At 47.3% G+C, this 22,464-nt stretch overlaps 1 protein-coding gene across 8 annotated transcripts in view; it reads left to right on the top strand.

Moving 5' to 3' along the window:
* ARK2C (arkadia (RNF111) C-terminal like ring finger ubiquitin ligase 2C) overlaps positions 1-22,464 on the top strand; it is a 128,732-nt gene that overhangs the window by 87,757 nt on the left and 18,511 nt on the right. For 7 of the 8 annotated variants that reach the window (XM_055233435.2, XM_055233446.2, XM_055233455.2 and 4 more), the window contains 2 exons: positions 12,075-12,390; positions 14,161-14,268. The exons of the other annotated variant lie outside the window; for it this stretch is intronic. In XM_055233435.2, the coding sequence (XP_055089410.1) occupies positions 12,075-12,390; positions 14,161-14,268 (424 nt within the window). The remainder of the gene's footprint in view (positions 1-12,074; positions 12,391-14,160; positions 14,269-22,464) is intronic. 8 annotated transcript variants of the gene reach the window in all.

Raw genomic sequence — 22,464 nt, 5'->3', positions numbered from 1 at the left:
CTGTGCCAGGCAGTAGGGGTAGAGGTGAATGAGACAGACCCAGGCCCTGCCTTCATGGAGTGTACAGTCTTCTGACCATATATGCCTTCCACAAAATGCCTTGTTAGGATTGTGGCGGGAATGTGTCCATATACTTTGTTGATTTAGATGGGGAAAAGTATCTTCTCGGATGGATCATGCCCGGAATATTGTCCCATTATGCACAGAGGTTTTCTTCTGTAATTGTATCTTGTCTCTAACCAACCCTTCTAGGCTTCTTTCCCTTGCTCCTGGTCCATGATGGCAACTGGAGCTAAAAACTGGCCCTTTGCTGCTTGTTGGAAGTTTGCTGCTTGTTGGAAGCTTGCTGCTTAATTGTCTCAGACCCATGGGCAAGTAGCGTTCCTTAGGATGCAAAGTCCCCTCCCATCAGTGTTTTGAGAGCAGGAATTCAGTTCCTTGGAAGAAGCTGAGCTTTTCATTAGAGATCAAAGCCTGGCCCTGGGGAAGCATCACAAAGCTGCTCTTGGCTGTAAAGGATCCCTTTGGGCATATCACTTTCTTTCTAGGCCCTTGGCATCCTCCATTGGACCAGGAACCAATAGACAGAGAGGGAGAAAAGCAGACCCATGGCAGCCCTGGGGGCTAAGCCAAGCAATAGGCCTCTTGGGGTTGATCAGACTGGAGCAAAAGAGGTTAAACTGATATACGTGGAGTAGGTAAGGAACCCGGAAAGAATGGCCTTTGAAGCTGGGTTCTGGGCAGATGGCCCACTTTCATTTTCTTCATCTCTGATTTATCTGGTGTGTAGTCAAGTAGTTAGCTCATGAAGTGTACCCCAGACTCTCAGTTCTGCCATTCAAGGTTCCCTACAATTTCCCCCCACCCTCATTTTTCCTGTATCACTTTCCCAAGCACCCTGCATCTGAATGAGTCACAAAGGGTGCATTACCTAGTTGCACGAAATCCAAATTTCTCTCAGGATAGAAAAGTCAGTGTGGGCCATTGAGAGACTCAGAAGATATAGGAAACGAGATTCTGAGCTGTATCCATGCAGAGGGGAGAGGAGGCTCCCTAGGGGCCATATTGAGTAGAACGTGAAGTCTATCTTTGGACGTGGGCCTCCTCTGGACTACGTCTCCTTCCACCTGGGTGCAGGCCCCCCGGCTTGCTCCCTGAGGACCCAAGACTTGCTCTCTCCTTACTGCCATGCTTCTTCCCCCCACCGAGGTCCGGTTCTCTGTGCCTTCACAGAAGGTGACTGTCCAGTTTGGCAACTTTAACTATGATCAGGCCAAAAGGAGGGAAGATGTTGCAGGGAATTTGCATCATCTCCTGGTGGTCCAAAAAGGGCCCTGGAAGTACTCCAGGTCACACCCCCGCCCTTTGCTGGTGTTCACACTCCTCTTCTGAGCAGTTAATTGGCCTCTGCATGGACATCTGCAGTGATAAGGAACTTTGGGAGACAAAATAAATTCTGAGAAATGTCTTCCTTATGTTGACTCAAATCCGCCTACCGGAAAGACTTTTACCCTTTGACTGCAGCTATTGCCTGACCCAGAGTTTCCTCTTCCCTGCTCATGCCCAGATTCTCCAACTGTTCCTAGTGTCAGATTACTCAAGTCCCTTCACAACCTTGCTGTCCATCATCAGAGTCCAGTTTATCAATGTCCATTTTAACATGAGTTTCCCCAAATCAGTTCCAGTACCCAGGAGTTTCCTTCAACCTTTCCATCAGTTAAACCCTGTGAAATGCAAGTCCTAAAACCTTTCCTTTGGGGGATGTCCAAAGGCCCTGGGATTTGTCTTGCTATGGAAGCACTCAAGGGCCTGGAAACATTTGGCCTGCTCTATAGATGCAGGGCTTGTCCCTGGCATTTCCTTAGTCCAGGGAGGAGGCCTGGGGCTATTGGCCAAGGCAACGTGCACTGCACCTGAGCAGTCGTGCTCACCTCGGCCATTCCTCAGCATCTCCCAAAGAAGAGATTCAAGCCTATTCCCCATGGAGGCCAGAAGCTAGTGCTTTGTTTCTTGGTTACTGTCGTAGGCAGGAACAGGCTTATTCCTAGGGGAACTCAGGAGAGAGAGAAGGATGGGGAGAAGAGGTGGTACCACCAGCACTATGGCATGTTATTTCCATTCGGCAAGCCACCAGGCAGGTGGGTTCCTCTCTGGGCGTACCATGTGAAGACGTGTATGGGTATATGAGGACCCACATGCTGGAAAGCCATGACACTGATGTGGCAGAGCAGGGGGATCACACTGCAGCACTGGGACTCAGGAGGCCTGGACGCCAGCCCCAACTTGGCCTTGACTACCGTGGAGCCCTCAGACATGCCACCCCAGATTTCCTGGCCTCCAGATCTTCATCTGTAGAATGAAGGCTGCGTGATCTCTGCACTTCATTTAGCTAGGATATTGGAGGATTCCATGAAGAACTATGCTTCTTTACTAGCTAATAACTTCATCCTTACCTGTTCTAAGATAAGGAACTCTTTCTTCCTCCTTTCCCTCCTTCCTCCTTCTTCACTCTCCTCTTTCCACGTCCTTCCCTCTTTCTTTTCCTCTTTTCTCCAGTATCTCATTATCCTCCCATCTCAGAATATTTCTAAGAATATTCCCTTCTAAGAACAAAGGGCATTTACTGCATGGTACCTCCTCTGAAAACACTCACTTCGCAAATTTATTGGAGATAAAATTCATACACAGACAAAATGCCAAGTATAATGGCCTAAATGCCACAAATCAGACGGAGAGGAGAATTTCATCCACCTGGGAAGGTCTTGGAGGGCTCCCAGGGGAGTTAACATCTGCCCAGGATAGTCAAGGTTGGACAGGATGCAATGGTCTGGCAAAGCAGGGTGGCAGTGCCAGAGGACAGAGAATGGCTGTCAAGGGCCCAAAGGCAGGCAAGGCCCCTGTGGGTCTGGGAGAGATGAGGAAGGTCAGATACAGCAGTGAGAGAGAGCAAGGCTGGGAGGGGGATTTGGGCAGGGAATGGAATGCTCAGAACTGTGCTTTAGGAAAGTTAACGTGGCAGCCATTTATTTGGAAGAGGGATTTCGAAGGTCAGCGCTGGTCGTTGTTTCTCCCTGCTTCCAGCCCACTTCAGATGCTGGGCATCACATCACAGCTCTGACGTGCCAATCTCAGGTCTGCTCTGTCCAGCTCTAGGACCCTGGCAGCGGTCACAACACTGAACACAAACATCTTCCCGGTGCTTTCTACTTTCTACTTAGCCTCCCCGTGAATAAGATGAGAGGGCTGGTCAGAAGCTATTTGAGGCCCCTGCCAGCAAAGAGATTTCAGCAGGTGTGTGGGATCAGCAGCATCACTGCAGGTCACAAGTCCAGGAAACTAGGGCCTGGAGAAGTCCATGGGGCTGTCCAGGTCTGACTGTGAGGGCAAGTGCCCTGGCCTTTGGGATGGAGACCTTACACTGGGTGATTCTGCCTGGCTTTGAAGACTTCTTGGTAGTGATGCCTTCCTCACTGGCCTCTGTGGGCAGAGACCTGCTTTTCAAAAGGCCAGCTTTCTTTGCTGCTTGTGTGAGCTTTTCAAAAAGGAGCCAGTGCTGAACCCCAGCTGATGAGGCTGAGCCTCTCCAGCCCTGCGGCCCGCAGTCCTGTCTTCTTTCTCCCTGCCCCTCCCTGGTGCCTTTGGAGAGGGAGTCTCGGGCCTTTCCCTCCTTTCTGACCATCAGTGCCCTGCCTCCAGTGTCCCCTCCCTGTTCTGCCCCAACGCTGGGGAAGAGTGAGGCTGGCTCAGTAGCTGAGCACAGCAGGAAACCTGACACATGAGAGCTGGCCTGGGGAGGCGGGAACTTGGGCTTCCGGGGAGCCCCAGAGAAGCCTAGGAAGGTTTGGATCCCATCCTTGGGATCTCCCAGGATCCCACATCCCTGGAGCAGGGAGAGCTGGCTCTGGTCACCTGGGGGGCCTGCAACAGGGACCCTGGGCAGACCTGTGCTTGAGGTGCCCACCAGCAGAAGGCCATTATCACTGGGGTAACCCCGGGTGGGTGGCAGGCCAGGTCGAGATGTCAGGTGCCCTGTGGGGCCCTTCAGGCTGCCTGTTCTTCCCCTCCTTCAGCCCCCTTTTCCTTGGAGGACTGGAAGGCAGTGCCTCTCAGCCCTGGAGTCTTGAGGATGAAACTCCACTTTCCTCCAGAGCTTTCCTCCTGGGGCTGGAGCATCAGGACCTCCAGCTCAGGAGTCAGCCTTTCCTAAAGAAGCCTTTGCTGCCTTCCACAGTCCCTGGCATCTGACTTCTTGGCCTGGCTCTTTGCTACTGCCCAGGCCCAGCCCTCACGCCAATCCCCTCATCTGCTGACCAGAGGAGCCCCCTGACTGCACCCAGTGTGTCCTCTTGGTGTCCTGGCCCTATTTCTACACCGTCCTCCTCCCTGGGAGGCCCCCTGTCTTAGTCTGTCCTGGATGCTGTAACAGAAGGCCATAGGCTGGGAGCTTATGAACAACAGAAATGCACTACTCACAGTTCTGGAGGCTGGGCAGTCCGGGATCAAGGTGTTGGCAGATTTGGTGTCTGGTGAGGGCCCACCTCCTCATAGATGGCTCCTTCCCTCTGTGTTCTCACTGGTGGAAGCAGCAAGCCGGCTCTTTGGGGCCTCTTTCATAAGGGCACTAATCCTATTCATTGGGTTTTATCCCCACGATCTAATCACCTCCCAAAGGCCCTGCCTCCTAAATCCATCACCTTGGCGGTTAGGATTTGAACAAATGACTTTGGGGTGACACCAACATTCAGACCACAGCACTGTCTCACTGCTACCATATTTCATCAAGCTTCCTAACTCCCTGTACTCTGTTCCCTTCTGCCCGTCCACATTTGGCTTTCAGGAAACACCTTGGTTCAAACTTCTACTTTGTCACTTATCAGATGAGTGTTCCAGGCAAGGCAGTGAGCCTTTTAGAGACTCGGGGACCTTGTCACTGTTACCCCACCCACGTTCCCCACTGCTCTCTGCTGCTCCCTTTCCTTTCCCTCCCCTATGGGTTCTTCTGTCCTCCTATCCACCCACTATCCAGCAGCCAGCAGTCCCCAGGCATTTGTGGGTCACCTATAGTGTGCACCATGCGTGCCAGGTGGGCGTCAGGTGAGCCCAGCACCTGTGGGTTCCCCCTGTCCCAGCTGTGCAGGGCTATCCTCAGCCCTGCACCCACCTCACTCAGGCCCCCACCCCTTGCTTTATGGTACAGCTCCTGGCCAATTCTCAGGTGTGCTCACTGTCCGTATCAACTCCAGAATCCTAAGATGCACATTTTTCTTCTGAAACGAATGTGTGTCTTACCATTGATGTGTTTATTTAATGTGGTGTTTGTTTGTTTCTGGGAGACCCTTCTTTCTCCCTACTCCCTAAAAATATTATTTAGCTCATAATGGGTCTTTCAACTGATGGCATTTTAGCCTGGGGAAATATGACAAATGCATAATGTAATCAGGGACATCTGGAGATTATTTTTTAACTTGAAGGAGTAACTCTAACAGGAAAAACTGCAGGTTGTCTACTAATGGGGTATTTGGGATGTCTGTTTTTCAGACATCACTGATCATTGATTTGTCATGGGCCCAGATATTCTATCCTGAGAGCTTCACTCCTTTGGTCTTAGGGACTAAGCAGAGCAGCTGCTGCCTGGTACTGTTACAGACCCTACATGATTTAGGGCTGAGAAGAGGCCTCAGGGGGCAAGGTGGATGTTTCCACTTCCAGTTCCCTTCTCAGCAGGGTGTTGAGACCAAGAACCACTCTGGGGATGGAGATGGTGGAGGGAAGCAGCACAGCCTCCCAGAAGGGAAGTCAAAGGACCTTGCAGGTAAAAATTGCCTAGAATGTTACAGACAGCCAGGTACCTGTGCCCACCTTCCTCTGGCTGCCACCCTGGAGAGAAGGCATCTGCTCTCACTTTCCAGTGTGTCCGCTGGAGGGCACAGGTTATAGGATGGTAGAAACCTCCCCAGGCTGGGGCGGTTGGTGCTCCTCCTAATGAGCCTCCAGAGAAACCTGAAGGCTCCTTGGACAGAGTGGGTATCCTCATGGCAGGAGGGGCTGCTGCGAGGCAGGCAGCTGCACATTCGTGGCAGTGGGGGAGGCTCCACCAGGGCCCACCCGGGAGGGTACTGGCCAGCCCCACCTGACCTGGCCCTCCCATGCCACAGCATCAAAACCCAGAGCCAACCTGGCCCCACTTGCCATTCTCTTTCCCATTCCATTTCAAACCAGTCTGCCTTCAACCAGCCTCAAACCCGCAGCTCCTTTGAGCCACGGAGCTTCCCTCACTCCCCACAACAATCCGTCAGACAAGCAGGTGTTTACTGGGTGCCAGCACCAAGCCAGGTGCGTGGGGATCCAGAAACAGCAAAGACACGAAGCCCAGCCTGGTGGGGGCGGCCAGTGTGAAGAGACGGCTCAAGGTAGCCACTGCCAGGTGCCAAAAGAGTGGGAAAGAAGGGAGTTCTCAGCACTCATAGGAAGGCATCCCTGGGGCTGGTGGGCAGGGTGGTATTTCTGGAGGAGCTGAGAGGAGACACGGACCTTTCGAGATGGGAAAAGCAGCCAGGGAGATGGGCGCACAAACTCTCCAGTGGGAACGTGAGAGAAGTGGTCCTCCTAATGAGTCTCCAGAGAAAGCGGAAGGCTCCTTGGTAGACCAGCGTGGACGGCTTGGGGAGGGCTTGGAGGGGTCTGTGGGAAACAAGGAGAATGTAGCTTTAACATCAGGCCAAGGGGAGGCCGGGCACAGTGGCTCATGTCTGTAATCCCAGCACTTTGGGAGGCCGAGGCGGGTGGACCACAAGGTCAGGAGATCAAGACCATTCTGGCCAACATGGTGAAACCCCGTCTCTACTAAAAACACAAAAATTAGCTGGGTGTGGTGGCAGGCACCTGTAGTCCCAGCTACTCGGGAGGCTGAGGCAGGAGAATGGCTTGAACCTGGGAGGTGGAGATTGCAGTGAGCTGAGATCGCGCCACTACACTTCAGCCTGGTGACAGAGCGAGACTCCATCTCAAAAAAACAAAAACAAACAAACAAAACCAGGCCAAGGAGTTTGGATTTCACCAGTAAGCAACGGTCACTGCTCCACTCTGTCAGTTAGGAAACTTGGCTGAAATGCTTTGCTCTGTGTATGGAGTTGGCTTTTTTCCTATAGAGTTGCGCTGTCCAAAATGGAAGTCACTCACCTCCAGTGGCTCCTGGGCACTTGGAATGAGGCTAGGGTGAATTGATATGTGTGGCAAGTACAAAACAGCCACTAGATTTTCAAGACATAGTAGGAAAAGAAAAGAATTTTAAAAAGCTCAATAATTTTTTACATAGAATATATATTGAAATAACATTTCGGATATGATGAATTACAGAAACATATATTATTAAAATTAATTTCGACTGTTTCTTTTTACTTTTTAAAAGGTGACTACTAGGAAATGTACAATTCCCTATGTGGCCCACATTTTAATTCTGCTGGACAGTGCTGGGTGAGAGTCTTGACAATACCCGTTTTCACCCCATTCTTTTCCTTTATAGTCATGCTCATCTTCTACTTCTCTTCTTTATCCCTCTGCTGTGCTTCCCTTTTCTTGCCCTCCTTCCCTCTGTCACACTGGCAGTCTCCTTCCCTTTGTCTTGTGTGATGGTAGACCATGGAGTGAGGGGAAGGGGGTCCGGTGCCACTTGCTCATGCTGCAGTCCCCGGACTCACCAAAGCCAGAATCTATGAGGCAGAGAGGCCTGACTTATGGAAATCCTTTTGGGAATTAAAGTTCTAGATAATTCTTTTCTGGCTTACTTGCAGTCAGGCAGAAATTCTTTGGATTTTCATTTCTTTTTGCAAAGATTTATTTTAAAAAGTTGATCAGTGACATGCACATAATCTACAAGGCTGAATAGACTAGCATAAGACACATTGAGCCAAGCAGCTTCGGTCTGCCCTTTGCCCTCCACATCAGAGGCAAAATCCCTCAACTGCAGTGGGCTTTTAACTCTTCTTCAGGCATTTCTTTCCTGAAAGACATAAATTATCAAGCAAATTTACAAAGAAAGATTAGATTTCTATTTGTCTATTTTTAAATTTCTGATATTGCCTATGTTATTCATATTGTGGAAGAAATGTCCTTTTCTGTTCTAATATAGCTTATTATTTGTTTTACTGTTAATATAGAAATGTTGTTTACTGTTGAGCCAAGTATAACATCATAAAGGTAGTTCCAGTTTCTTTTTTTTAATTTTATTTTATTATTACTATACTTTAGGTTTTAGGGTACATGTGCACAATGTGCAGGTTTGTTACATATGTATCCATGTGCCATGTTGGTGTGCTGCACCCTTTAACTCGTCATTTAGCATTAGGTATATCTCCTAATGCTGTCCCTCCCCCCTCCCCCCACCCCACAACAGTCCCCGGAGTGTGATGTTCCCCTTCCTGTGTCCATGTGTTCTCATTGTTCAATTCCCACCTATGAGTGAGAACATGCGGTGTTTGTTACAGTTTCTCACACAACTTTTTCTTTTCCTGGTCATAATAATTACCTCACTTTCTTTGGATTGTTTTGTTTTCCATAGCATTTTTACAAATTCTTACCAAACTCTCTATCACATTATAAAATTCCTTCAAATACTACTTTTAAAAATACTCTTTTTTTTTTGCCTTTCTTTTATTGAGATGGGGTCTTGCTATGTTGTCCAGGCTGGTCTTGAACCCCTGACCTCAAGTGGTCCTCCCACCTTACCCTCCTAAGTAATCCCAAAGTGTTGGGATTATGGATGTGAGCCACTGTGCAGTAATACTATTTTCATGTGGCCACATTTGTCAGCAGTCCCATTGTTTCCAGTCCCCTCTCCTCTGCTTCAGATCTCCTCCCAGAGTCCCCACCCTCCTGCTCCCCTGTGGAATGGCTGCAGAGGTCCCTGCACAGCTGTGTGCTTGGGAAGCCTTCCACCTCTGTCGGGTGCAGCCTTATTTTGTTGTTCCTCTTTCTTGGTTTGTGTTAGTACCTTTTTGAGAAGGAGTGTTGAGAAGGTTAATTTTTTTTGAGCTCCTATATGTTTGAAAATGGCTTTATTCTATTCTCATACTTGATTAATGGTTTGGCTGAGCAGATAATTCTAGATTGGAAATCACCCTTCCCCCTCAATACCTTGAAGGCAGCTGCTCTATTGTTTTCAAGCTTCTGGATTCATTCTTGAAAAATCTCGAGCTGTTCTGATTTCTGACCTTCATGGGACCTGTTTGACTTTTCTCTGGAAGGCTTCAGAACCACCTCTTTGCTCCCATTGTTTGGACACTTCACAGGGAGATGTCTTTCGGGTGGGTTCTTTCCCCCATCTATTTTGCTGGGCACTCGGAGGCCTTTTCTATCTAGAAATGCAGACTTTCAGTTCTAGGAAACAAGCTTTGTAATTTTTGTTCCTAATTTTCTCCCTATCATTTCCTCCATTCTCTCTCTCTTTCTAGTGAAATGTGCAATTTCTGACTGGTTCCTTCAACGTTTGCATCTTTTTTCCTCCCCTTCCCCATTTCTCTGTCTTCTCATTCCGGTTTCTGAGAGTCCCCAGCTTTATCTTCCAATTGCCCTGTTGAATTTCATTTCACCTCGTACATTTCTAATTTCCAAGAGCTCTTTTTCTTGTTTTCTCATTGATCCTTCTTCAAGAGCTTCCTGTTGTTGCATGGATCCAACATCTTATTTTCCTGAGGGTACGGGTTATATTGTTTTGAAGTTAATTTTTTTCTAGCCCTTGCATTAACTCTGTTCCTTGAGTTCATTTTTTAAAAATTATTCTTTAAGTTCTGGGATACATGTGCAGAACGTGTCGGTTTGTTACATAAGTATACACGTGCCATGGTGGTTTGCTGCACCCATCAATCCATCATCTACATTAGGTATTTCTCCTAATGCTCTCGCTCCTCTTGCTCCCCACCCCTGGACAGGCCCCGGTGTGTGATGTTCCCTTCCCTGTGTCCATGTGTTCTCATTGTTCAACTCCCACTTATAAGTGAGAACATGCGGTGTTTGGTTTTCTGTTCCTGTGTTGGTTTGCTGAGAATGATGGTTTCCAGTTTCATCCATGTCCCTGCAAAGGACATGATTCTCTGAGTTCATTTTTAAAAATGTGGTAGGTTCTCTTTCTCTTTTCACTTTGTAATCAAAAGACCAATCACTCTTAGGCTCTCTGTTCATGCCAAAGAATAGGTCACTAAAGCTGTCTAGAATGTCTGTGTGCCTTGAGGGTAAGAATGGACTTTTCAATGAATGGGCTTCATTATAGAGTGGCCAGTTGGGGACCCAACGATTTATCTCAGGTGCTCTCAACCAGAAGTATCTGCAGAGCTCTTCCTGGTACCAATGATTCTCTTTAGAGAAGCATCCCCCAGTTTCACCCTGGGGCTGTGGAGGGTGCAGGGGAGGGGCACACGCTTGGGTAACAGTGTTTTTGGCACCAAGTAGTAGAAGAGGAGAGGGATTCCAAAGTTCCATATTCAGACTTTCACTTAATCCTGCTGTGTTTGTTAGCATGGTGCTGCACCCCTGCCCTCTCCTGCCTTGGGTCAACCCCCACTCCTATTGTAGCCTCTCTGGGAAGGAAAGTCACTGCCTTGCATGAGAAAGGGGAGGAGCCCTGGGCAGAATTGCTCGTTACACAGATTGCAATCAGTCTCCCTGTTCTCGGCTCTGCCCTTTCTCCTGCCTTCCAAAGTAGCCACTGCCTCCAATTTCTGACCCTTCCAGCATTGTGCAGCAAGACTTGTCCATTTCTTCTTGACCACTCCTTTGGTAGGTGCTTGGTTTTCAATTTCTCAATTCTGCTAATTCCTCCATCTGCTTTCTTTTTCTTCCAAAAATTTGTTGACATCTGTTGCCTGCTGATGTCACCTTTCCTGTTCTCTGTCCTTGTCTGTTTATTGTCTCTATTCCTTTGTTCTCATTTTAGTGGGTATTGGGAGGAGCAGACATGTACTGAATCTGCCATGTTTAGCAGGAAGTTTTCTGTAAATCTTTCTGAAATGCCAGGTCTACTTCTTGGCCTCATTAAAGGCCTCCCTTTGGCACCTAGAGCTGGATTTTCACTTAGGGAGAATTTGTAAGGCTTTCTTGTCATCAAGCTCAATTTTATTTAGAAAAGGACTAGAGCTCAAATTGAATGTAGCCTGAACCCAGCTTATACCTGGACATGTTTGCTTTTAAATAAATGATAACGTTATAACACATTATTTAACTATTACTTAAATTAAAAACTATTTCTTGTGATCTGAGTCTTTTTTTTCCTTAAAACTGTATGCAAAACAACTTCTGGTTGTTTTATTCTCTGGGAATTAGGGCTCCATATGGATTGAGTCCTGGCTGGCCAGGCTTCAGTGAAATTCAGAGCTTGGCTAGGCTGGACTAACTTTTCTCCATGTGGCATCTTTAGAAAGGTAGTAGGGTCAGTGGGCTTGCATAGGAGTCTAATTCAAAAGGCCAAGCTTTAGGAACCTTAAAACTTTTAAACAAGTATGTTAATTATAAAGAGGATGCATATGTATTTATTAAAGATACACTTCCCTGGCCGGGCGCGGTGGCTCATGCCTGTAATCCCAGCACTTTGGGAGCCGAGGCGGGTGGATCACGAGGTCAAGAGATCGAGACCACGGTGAAACCCCGTCTCTACTAAAAATACAAAAAATTAGCCGGGCGTGGTGGCGGGCACCTGTAGTCCCAGCTACTCCGGGGGCTGAGGCAGGAAAGTGGCGTGAACCCGGGAGGTGGAGCTTGCAGTGAGCCGAGATTGTGCCACTGCACTCCAGCCTGGGTGACAGAGCGAGACTCCGTCTCAAATAAATAAATAAATAAATAAATAAATAAATAAATAAAACAAAAAAAAATAAAGATACACTTCCCCCCTCCAGCAGGTACACACATACAGCCTTCACCTGGCTGGGTTAAAGATGACCACATGCCTCTAACAGTGATGACGCTGCTGTGTCCTAATGTAGGTCTTGAGCTTCACCAGCCCCAGGCTGCTCCGGGTGGGCACGAGGGTTAGTGTGGCGGCCGCTCGTGCTGGTCGTCATGGAGATGTCTCTGTCCTTGCCTTCCAGGTGCCCCCTTTCAAAGGTCTCAGCATCCTCACGCTACCTCCTGCCGCCACTTCCACCTGGGCCCCCCGCAGCCGCAGCAGCTCGCTCCCGACTTCCCGCTGGCCCACCCCGTGCAGTCGCAGCCAGGCCTCAGCGCCCACATGGCCCCGGCCCACCAGCACAGCGGCGCCCTGCACCAGTCGCTGACCCCGCTGCCCACCCTGCAGTTCCAGGACGTCACAGGTCCCTCCTTCCTACCTCAGGCCCTGCACCAGCAATACCTCCTGCAGCAGCAGCTCCTGGAAGCCCAGCACCGCAGGCTGGTCTCGCACCCCAGGTTGGTGCTGCCTGGGGCGGAGATGGGGACCCGGATGGGGCCGGGTGAGGGGGCAGGGCCAGGGCGAGGGCGTGAGCAGGGCCAGGGCGAGGGCGTGGCCCGGGTGTGGCGGAGACGGGGGCGGGGCTACAGGCTCCTGGACTCCTGGCTTCTCTCCCTGGCCTGGACAGCAGTCACCAAGTGGGTCTCTGTAGGAAGTAGCTATTGTTTCAGAGGCGTTCATTTCAGGCAGTGAGCATTGTCCTGACCTGACAGGGACTCCCTCAGAAGCCAGTGTGTGTCCCCATCGCATCACCCAGGTGCAGGGTCGGGGACTGGGTAACTGGTGGTCCACAATCCTCACAGTGGACTCCTGCATGGTACGGGAGGAAATTTGACTAGGGAACCCCTCATGTCCCCTCCAGCTTTATGACTGCCTGATTCTAACACCCAAGAACCCTAAAGAATACCAAAAGAAAATGGCTGGTTCCAGGAATGGCTGGTTCCCACCCTCAAGAGCTCTCAAGAGCCCACGGTCTAGATAGAGTCCGGCTGCATATTAATAATTAGGAAACAAGTAGGGAGCAAAATTAGACAATTCTAATCAAATAGGTCTGGAGTAGTTGTGGGGCCCTGGGTAAGTCACTGCGCCTCTCTGAGCCTTAACTGTCAAGAGAAAGAGTTGGATAGTCAGTGGATCTCAAACTTTTTGATCTGAGGACTGTTTTCCACTCTTACAAATTAATGAAGACTACAAAGAGCTTCTGTTTATGTGGGTTTTGACTATTGATGTTTACCATATTAAAAATGAAAACTAAAAAGTTTTAAATACTTATTCTCTTAAAAATAACAGCAAATTCATATTAGCACCAATAATATATTTTTATGAAAAATAGCCACTATATACAAATTTAGTGAGAAGAATGACTTTTTTTAAAACATATTTGCAAATCTCTTTAATGTATGGCTTAATAGAAGGCAGCTGTGTTCTTATGTCTGCTTCTGCATTCAATCTTGCAGAATCTGTGTCATGTAGTTTCTGGAAAACCTCTCTGTTCATTTATGACAGAATGAGGGTGAAAAGGCAAATAGCCTTATAGTATTATTAGGAAAATAGTTTTGACCTCTTGAACCACCTGAAAGGGTTGCAGGGACTCCCAAGGATGCTTGGAGCACACTTTGAGAACTGCTGGACTAGATCATCTCTAAGGCCCTGAGCATACATGACTACAAGGCTGGGGATGCTTAAGATAGAAGGTGAGTGCTGTAGGAGGTCAGAAGGAGAAGAGGTCACCATGATCTGGGATGTTCAAGGAGGCCTTCCTGGAGGAGGAAGGCTTTGACCTGTGCCATGAAAGCTGGGAAGAGTGTTGAAAAAGGGTTGAGGAGAGGAGAAGAGCATGATGGGAGTAGAGGGGTGCATAGAGTCTGTAGGAGGCGAGTCTGTGTGTCTTGAAGATGGCCCACCAAGGACAGGGGAAGGAGAAGGGCAAAGAGGCAGGGAGTACGGGTGGAGCCAGGTAATCTGCCACAGACACACCAAGGGAGAGACCTCCACACAGCGGACAGCCCGGAGACAGCCAGAGTTCTTGAGCTGCATCCTGCTGTTCATCTGGGAAGCTTCCTTGGAGTTTGTCAAGAGTGGTGAAGCTCAGTGCTTGCTAGACTGCGGGTGCTGAGCGGGCCTGCAAGAGTGGGGCACCCTCAGGCTGCCCCGGTTTCTCAGAGCTCCTGAGAACTAGTGGCCTGGGTAGCCCCTCATGCGAGGGCTCTCCATCCCTTCTGGTGCAGGCGGAGTCAGGAGCGTGTATCTGTCCACCCCCACCGCCTCCACCCCAGCTTCGACTTCGGCCAACTGCAGACACCTCAGCCCAGGTATTTGGCTGAGGGCACTGACTGGTGAGTCTTCAGGGCCCCTGGGGGAGGAAGGGAGGAAGGGAGGGAGGAGGAAGGTCTTGCCAGATCCGTGGAGTTTCTGTTTTCCTTCACTTTGAATGGTGCAGGAGGCCTAGTTCTCAGGCCCCAGCCTTTGCCTCTGCTCCCAGCCACCCTCTGGGCCAGATGGTCCCATGTGAGCCTCGTTCTAGCAATTAGCTCAGATGTTACTGGGTGCTATTATGTGCCCAGCGTAGGACTCAGTGTTCATGGTCCTGCAGGGGGAGGGGGACAGGGATAGAAAACATTTCCCAGGCTCAGTGAGGGATATCAACCAGTGGTCCCTAGGGGAAGAGCAGAAAGGAGAATTCCGAGGAACTGGGTGGTCAGGAAGGCTTCCTGGAGGAGGTGCGTCTCAAGGGATCCACAGAGAAGTGCCACGGCATGCCAGCAAGGCAGTGCCGGGTGGGGTGGCTGTGTAAACACAGGCTTACATTGCATCTTGAAGGATGGAGGCAAAGCCAGCCAGGTTGGAGGTCAGGACTGAGGAGGGGAGCTGGGGAGAGAGGTTGAGGGTGGTGTTGTTGCTGAGTGTTTGCAGATAATGGGCCCCTAAGCGATCTGCCCATAATTTCCCTCACTCAGGACAGACATCTTTGTTGTCCTGAGATGCAGGGTCGCTTGGTTTTGGATCCTGGGTCCCACCCAATTCTGGATCTAGCTCAAAAGAGAGCCGATATTAACTAGAGTTGGATCAGAACCCTTGAAAACTTAAAAAGATATGCAGTTCACTGAATATTTAGAGGTAAAAGGCATCATGCCTGCAAACAGTTTAGGGAAAAAGAAAAATCTATCTATCTAATCTATCATCTATCTTCACAGAGGACTGTGTGTGGGTATATATGTATGTGTGTGTGTGTGTGTGTGTGTGTGTGTGTGTGCAGGTATGTACATTGGCTGGGAGAGAGAAAGGGAGACAGAGAGAGAACGAAATAGAAATGCAGTAAAATGGTGACATTTGGGGAATCTGGGTGAAGGGTATACCGGAATTCTTTATGCTGTTCTTGCAACTTTTAGGTCAAAAATGTTTTGTTTTGTTTTGTTTTTAGAGTGTAAAATAATCTATCAATGGAAAAGGATGAATTATCTTAAAGATTGATGTGCCGTTATGTCATTTTTCAGCCACTTGTCAGGCTTAGTCCAGGGTTGCTTTGGGAGCCCTTCCCATGCACACCCAGGAATGATTCCAGAGAATAGTTCCAGTCAATTGAATGCTAAGGGTGCTTCTAGGTGCAGGAAGTCGTGGCTTTCACATGTTCCATTTTCTTCAGCCCTTTGCTCATTCTCAGGTACACTCTCTGTTAAATTGAATAATTCCATAAAAGATAGATTGCACTGCAGCCAACTTCTGCCCAGCCTTTTCCAATTAGCAGATTCAAATTAGGAAGATTTAATTGCAATTTGGATTGAATTCCGTCCCCCAGCAGTCAAGTCAATTTCATTTAATTCAATCCAGCACACACAGAGTACTCAGGGCCCTTGCATATGGCTGAGTGATTGGAACACACACAAGGGCCTACAGGCAAGTGGGACTGAACAGGTGACATAGGTGGGACTCATCCTGGGGAGATGGCAGGAGGAGCAGCACAAGTGCTGGCCCTGTCCTCAGCTTTCTTTATAGAGCCAAACCTCCTTGTCTTTCTTAATCATTTAAACCAGTCTGCATTCCTGACCCCTACCTGCCCCAAGAAACAGAAAGAAGGAGGCTCCAGGAGGCTGGTCCCTACCCTAGCAGGGGATGCTAGGAGGCCCTGCCTAGAGGCCCACCTGGTCCACCCTTGGGCTCTTTCTGCTTGTTCTGTTCCCACTTCCTAAGTAGGATGCCGATTCTCCTCCCTTGTAATTAGCTCTGGTCCAGCGCGGGGCCAGCCTAGTGGTGCTGAGGGGTTTTGTGATTGATTGTGCTAACTGCATCCCAGCCCTCTTTTCTAGAGAGGCTGCTTCTGCCAGGAGATAGGCAGCCTGGTAATTGGATGGCAGGAGATGCATTATAGGAAGGGCTACTCTCATCCTCTGCAAGGAGCCCCGGGCGAGTGTGTCTGTTGCATCCCCCATCCCCTTTAGAGGGGGATGCAACAGACACACTCTATCAGAGACCACTGACTTCTGCCCTAGGTCATTCCAGAAACTGGGCTGCAAGCCCATGTCCAGCGCCAAGGTCGTCCACCCCCTGAGGTTACCCTGGCCTTTTTTCCTACTTTGGGATATCTTAACCCAACCCAAGCAGCTTCTCTCAGCTGGGAACCCTGGCCTGAGAGTGTGTGGAAGCCTTGGGGGATACATCCCAAACCCCTCTCTTTCTTGCCCATGCCTAATAACTTGATCCTGACCTTGAGCCGAAACCCAGGGCCTCAGTTCTTTTCACACTCCTTCTTGTACTCAGTCCTGGCTTCTCAGTTCTAACTCTGCTCCCCACTGTGGACTGTACCCTGCTGTGTCACAGCTGCAGCCCTGCCCAGGCCGAGGTCTCAAAGTACCTGGGACCTGTGGGCAGAGGGTGGGTAGAGGGTGAGCACCTCCGATTGTCCTTTCCCCTCCGGGCAACCTTGTCTCAGCAAAGCCCTCAAAGCTCCCTGAGCCTGGAGTCACCCATAGGATGGTGCTGGCACTCGTAGGGCCAGATTCTGGGAAGAGCTTAGGGTCTGCACAGCAACCAGACCACACCATGTTCAAGAACATTAAAAGTGGAAAATAAAGTTCAGCGTGATGTTTAGATACAAAGGCCAAAAGTGACTCATTGGCACAAGAAATCTCCAAAACACAGTTCTGGGTTAACCCTGTGGCTTTAGGTCTGTGGGATATTCCTGTGACCCCTTTAGACACTTAGCAAGTTATAACAGGCTGGTGGCAACAGCAAAGGCTGGAGACACTGCCGCCTTAGGGGCTAATTTCTCTTTGAGTCAGGTCCTGGTCCAGACTTCTTTAGGGTTCGAGGAACCACATCCCCTGTTGGGGTAGCCCAGGTCCATGATGAGATGATAAGAGCGGCATCATGAGAGCTGTTGGGGTAGCCCAGGTCCATGATGAGATGATAAGAGGGGCAACATGAGAGCCCACCCAGGCCCACCCAGGGCAGACCGACCCACCCATTTGAGGGACAAGGTGCCTCTTGTTTATCCAGTTAGCATTCTTGGGATTGGGGTGACTCTGTTCCAAGTTCCTTGGGACTTTGCTTTGGTAGAATTCTTTGAACATTTGTTTTGAATTTGTGGGGTTCCCTGAGACTTCTGGGTAAATGCTAAAAATCAGAGATTCTGCCACGTGAGGCAGTGCGATGGATTGCACCCAGGCAAGGCCGTGAAACCCTGATGGTCCCAACCGGCCAGCCAAGGTCCATGAATACGGCACTGTCCTTCTGCAGGCCTCAGATGAACCTGTGAATGTGAGGGGCTGACCTAGTGGATTTCTAAGTTTGCATCCAACTGGCTCCAAGAGTTTAGCTCATTTCCCAAGTGACAGGCTCATCATGAGCTGTTCCAGGGATTCGGGCTGATAATGGCTCTTTGCATCTGTGTAGTGCTCTGCAAAGAGTTTTCACCTGCATTCTCTCATTTGATGCTCCAGCATTACCATGAGGAGCTACTGTTATCATCATCTTAGAGATGAGGCTCAAAGAGGTGAATTAGCTAGACAGGGTCTCACAGCTAAGAAGGGATGGACTTGGGACAAGGACCTGGGTCTTCTGACAGCTACTGCTGTTCAGGCTGTGGTGTGCATGGAGCCTGTGAGAGTGACTGGCAGTCCTTCCCGCCCATAGCAGCTGGACCTGGGCTGTGCAAAGAGGAGGATGGGGCCAGATGCCAGGGACGATCAGAGACCATCAGAGAGCTCCTGCCAACTCTCCAGGGCTCATACTCTCATGAGCGTAACCCAGGGAACAGGGATCAGACTCCCTTGAAGGCTGATGGCTTTGTTGGGGTTTTCCCTCAGAAAGATCTCAGATGACATTGCAGGGCAATGTGTAGCCAAACCCAGGCCATGTGGGATCCAGGCTCAGTAGCAGCAGGCACAGTGGGAGCATAGGAAGTTAGTGATTAGGGCCTGCTCGCAGCAACATGAGGAGGGGAAGTCTCAGAGTCCCATGCCTCCTGCCATCTCGTTCCTGTAGGATCTGAGGTTGAACCTTCTGAGGCCATGGCATTCCTCTCAAGGGTGCTTTTAGGGTCTAGCTGCACTTTCCCAAAGGGAAGCTGTGTCCTAATTACCAGGGACCACTTCAATGTGCACAGCACACTGCAAGACACAACTGCTCGCAGCATATTTTCTCTAATAAATGCCACAAGTTTCCACGCATGCTTTTGGTATTTCTGAAGTTGGTGCCCATAGAGATAAAACTTGGAGATAGTGGATGTTACCTTTGCACAATAGAGAAACTTTTTTATTAAAAAAACCCTTTTTATTATAGAAAATGTCAAACAATAAAAAAATAAGAGAATAGTATAATAAATTCACACATATACATCATCTAGCTATGACATCAACTCATGGCCAGTTTTGTTTTTTTTTTGTTGTTTTTTTTTTTGAGATGGAGTCTCGCTCTGTCACCAGGCTGGAATGCAGTGGTGCGATCTTGGTTCACTGTAACCTCTGCATCCCAGGTTCAAGCGATTCTCCTGCCTCAGCCTCCTGAGTAGCTGGGACTACAGGCGCGCACCCCACACCCAGCTAATTTTTGTATTTTTAGTAGAGACAGAGTTTCGCCATGTTGGCCAGGATGGTCTCGATCTCTTGACCTCATGATATGCCCACCTTGGACTCCCAAAGTGCTGGGATTACAGGCGTGAGCCACCACGCCCAGATCTCATGGCCAGTTTTACTCATCTTTTTTCTCTCACTTCCCCGGTCCTGATATTACAGTAGTCTCCGTTACCTGTGGTTTCGCTTTCCAGGGTTTCAGTTACCCATGTAAACCATGGTCTGAAGATATTACAGCATTTTGAGAGACTGAGAGAGAGAGAGAGAGAGACCATATTCACATAACATTTTTTGCAGTATATTATTATAATTGTTCTATTTTGTTATTGGTTATTGTTAGCCTCTTATTGTGCCTAATTTATAAATTAAGCTTTATCATTGATATGAATATACAGTACAGGAAGAAACATAGTATATATAGGATTCCTTATTATCCGCAGTTTCAGGCAGCCACTGGTGTCCTGGAACATATCCCTCACAGAAAAGGAGAAACTGCTGTATTTGGAAACAAATCCAGGCATCATATTATTTCATCTGTAAATATTTCACTATGTATCTCGAGAGATAATGACTCTGCTTTTTCACATCCTTACTTTGATACCACTGTTAACACAAAGAAATTTAATAATAATTTTTACTATAATCAAATATCTAGCCAGTACTAAAATTTCTCTGTTATACTTTGTATCAATCAAGATCCAAATAAGTTTTATACATTGTGATTGGTTGATATGTCACATAAGTCTCATTTAATCTACACTTTCCTACATTCAAATTGCTAAAATTTTGTTAAGTAACTTTTACATCTTTGTTCATGAGTAATATTGGTTTATAGGGTTTTTTTTTTTTTCCTTGAAATGCCTTTGTCTGATTTTTGTATCAGTGCACTGCTTGCCTCATTGAATGGTCTGGGAAGTGTTTCCTCATCTACTTTCTGGAAGAGGTTGTGTAGGATTGGTATTATTATTTTTAATTAATTAATTAATTTTTAGATACAGGGTCTTGTTCTGTCACCCAGGCTGGAGTGCACCTTGGCTCACTGCAGCCTCGATCTCCTGGGCTCCAGCGATCCTCCTGCCTCAGCCTCCCAAGTAGCTGGGACTACAGGTGTGCACCACTGTGCCCAGCTAACTTTGTTTTTTAAATTTTTGTAGAGACGGAGTCTTGCTATGTTGCCTAGGCTGATCCTCAACTTCTGTGCTCAAGCAATCCTCCCACCTCACCTCCCAAAGTGCTGGGATTACAGGTGTGAGCCACTGTGCCCAGACCCAGGCTGGTCTTAAACGCCTAGGCCCAAATGATTCTCCTGCCTCAGCCTCCCATGTAGCTGGGATTACAGGTGTGTGACACTGCATCTGGTAATTTTGGTAATTTATCTTTCAATAAATTTTCTCATTTAATTGGATGTACTAGCATAAGGCTATTCATAATATTTTCTTATTGTTTTAACATCTGGAATCTGTAATAATGCTCCCTCTTTCATTCCTCATATGAGTAATTTGTATGTTCTCTCTTTCATTCTTGATCAATCTAGATAGAAATTTAATCATTTGTACTACTCTTTAGAAAATAGCCTTTGATCAGGCCAGGGGCGGTGGCTCACGCCTGTAATCCCAGCACTTTGGGAGGCCGAGGCAGGCGGATCATGAGGTCAGGAGATCAAGACCATCCTGGCTAACATGGTGAAACCCCGTCTCTACTAAAAATACAAAAAATTAGCCAGGTGCAGTGGCAGGCGCCTGTAGTCCCAGCTACTTGGGAGGCTGAGGCAGGAGAATGGCATGAACCGGGAGGCGGAGCTTGCAGTGAGCCTGGGCGAAAGAGCAAGACTCCATCTCAAAAAAAAAAAGACAAAGAAAATAGCCTTTGATCTCATTATTTGTTTTTTATTTTACTGATTTATTTCACTGATTTCTGATCTTGATTTTATTATTTCCTCCCTTCTACTTATTTTGGGCTCTAGCTTCTTAAGGCGGAAATTCAGATCATGACTTCGGGTTTTCTTTTCTAGTATAAGCATATAAAACTGAATTTTTCTTTAAGGACTACAAACTTTCTAGTTAGCATTATGAATTCTTTTTGACCCTGGGTAATTTAGAAGTTTATTATTTAATTTTTGAAAATTTGGTATTTTGCAGACTTTTTCTGTTATTGATTTCTAATTTAATAACAGTGTGATCAGAAACCATACTCTGTGTAATTCTAATCCTTTTACATTTATTGAGACTTGTTTTATGGTCTGGCATTTATACTATCTTAGTAAATGTTCTATAAGTATTTTTAAAAAGCGTATATTCTAATCTTATTGGCTGGAGTATTCTATAAATGTCTGTTAGATCAAGTTAGTCGATAGTACTGTTCAGGTCTTTTATATTCTTACTGATTTTTTTTCATGAATTATTCCATAAATTATAAAGGAGGAGGGTGGATGTCTAGAACTCTAATTATGAATTTGTTTTCTTTCAGTTCTGTCTGTTTGTGCTTCACTTATTTTGACTTATATATATTAGGATATTAAAAGGATTGCCATTTTTCAAGATGAATTGACCCCTTATCATTATGAAGCATCCTTCCTTATCCTTGGTAATATCCCTTGGTTCAGAGTCTACCTTGTCTGATGTTAACATAGCCATTTCAGCTTTCTTCCAGTTAGCACTTACAGGGCATATCTCTTTCCTCCTTTTACTTTTAACCTAGTATCTACATATTTATATCTTGAATGGACAGCATATCGTTGGCAATTGTTTTGCAGTTGACAATCTCTGTCTGTTAATTGGGGTGTCTAGACCATTTGCATTTAATGCAATTGTCTACATGGTTGGAATTAAATCTGCCATCTTGCTCTTTGTTTTCTCTTTCTTCCACCTGTTTTGTTGTTGTTGTCATTTTGTTGTTTTTCTTTTAAAATTTTTGTCTGTTTTTTGCCTTCTTTTGGATCAGTTAAGAATTTTTAGGATTAAATATTGGTTTAATAGTCATATCACTTTATTTTATCTTATTTTATTTTGGGAATTCACTAGGTTTACAATATGCCTATTTAGCATATCACACTCTACCCTAAAATAGAATTATACCATTTTGTGTGTAATGCAAAACTCTTACAACAGTATACTTCCATTACCCCTTCCCATCCTTTGCTACTTCTTTTGCAGGTTTTATCTCTATGTATGTACAATTACCAAAATACATTGTTATCATTTTTGCTTTAAACCAGAGGTTGACAAATTATGGCCTGTGAATCCAATGTTGCCTGCTCTCTGTTCTTGTAAATAAAGTTTTATTGGAACATAGACACATCTATTTGTTCACCTATTGTTTATGGCTGCTTTTGCACCTCAGTGGACACTTGAGTAGTTGTGACAGAGACTGTATGGCCACTCAAACTTCTGGGCTAAAATGATCCTCCTGCCTTGGCCTCCCAAAATGCTGGGATTAGATTAGAGGCATGAGCCACTGTGCCTGGCT

Source organism: Symphalangus syndactylus, chromosome 1 (assembly GCF_028878055.3).
Source record: "Symphalangus syndactylus isolate Jambi chromosome 1, NHGRI_mSymSyn1-v2.1_pri, whole genome shotgun sequence".
NCBI lineage: Eukaryota > Metazoa > Chordata > Mammalia > Primates > Hylobatidae > Symphalangus > Symphalangus syndactylus.
This window is presented reverse-complemented; position numbering and strand designations above follow the sequence as displayed.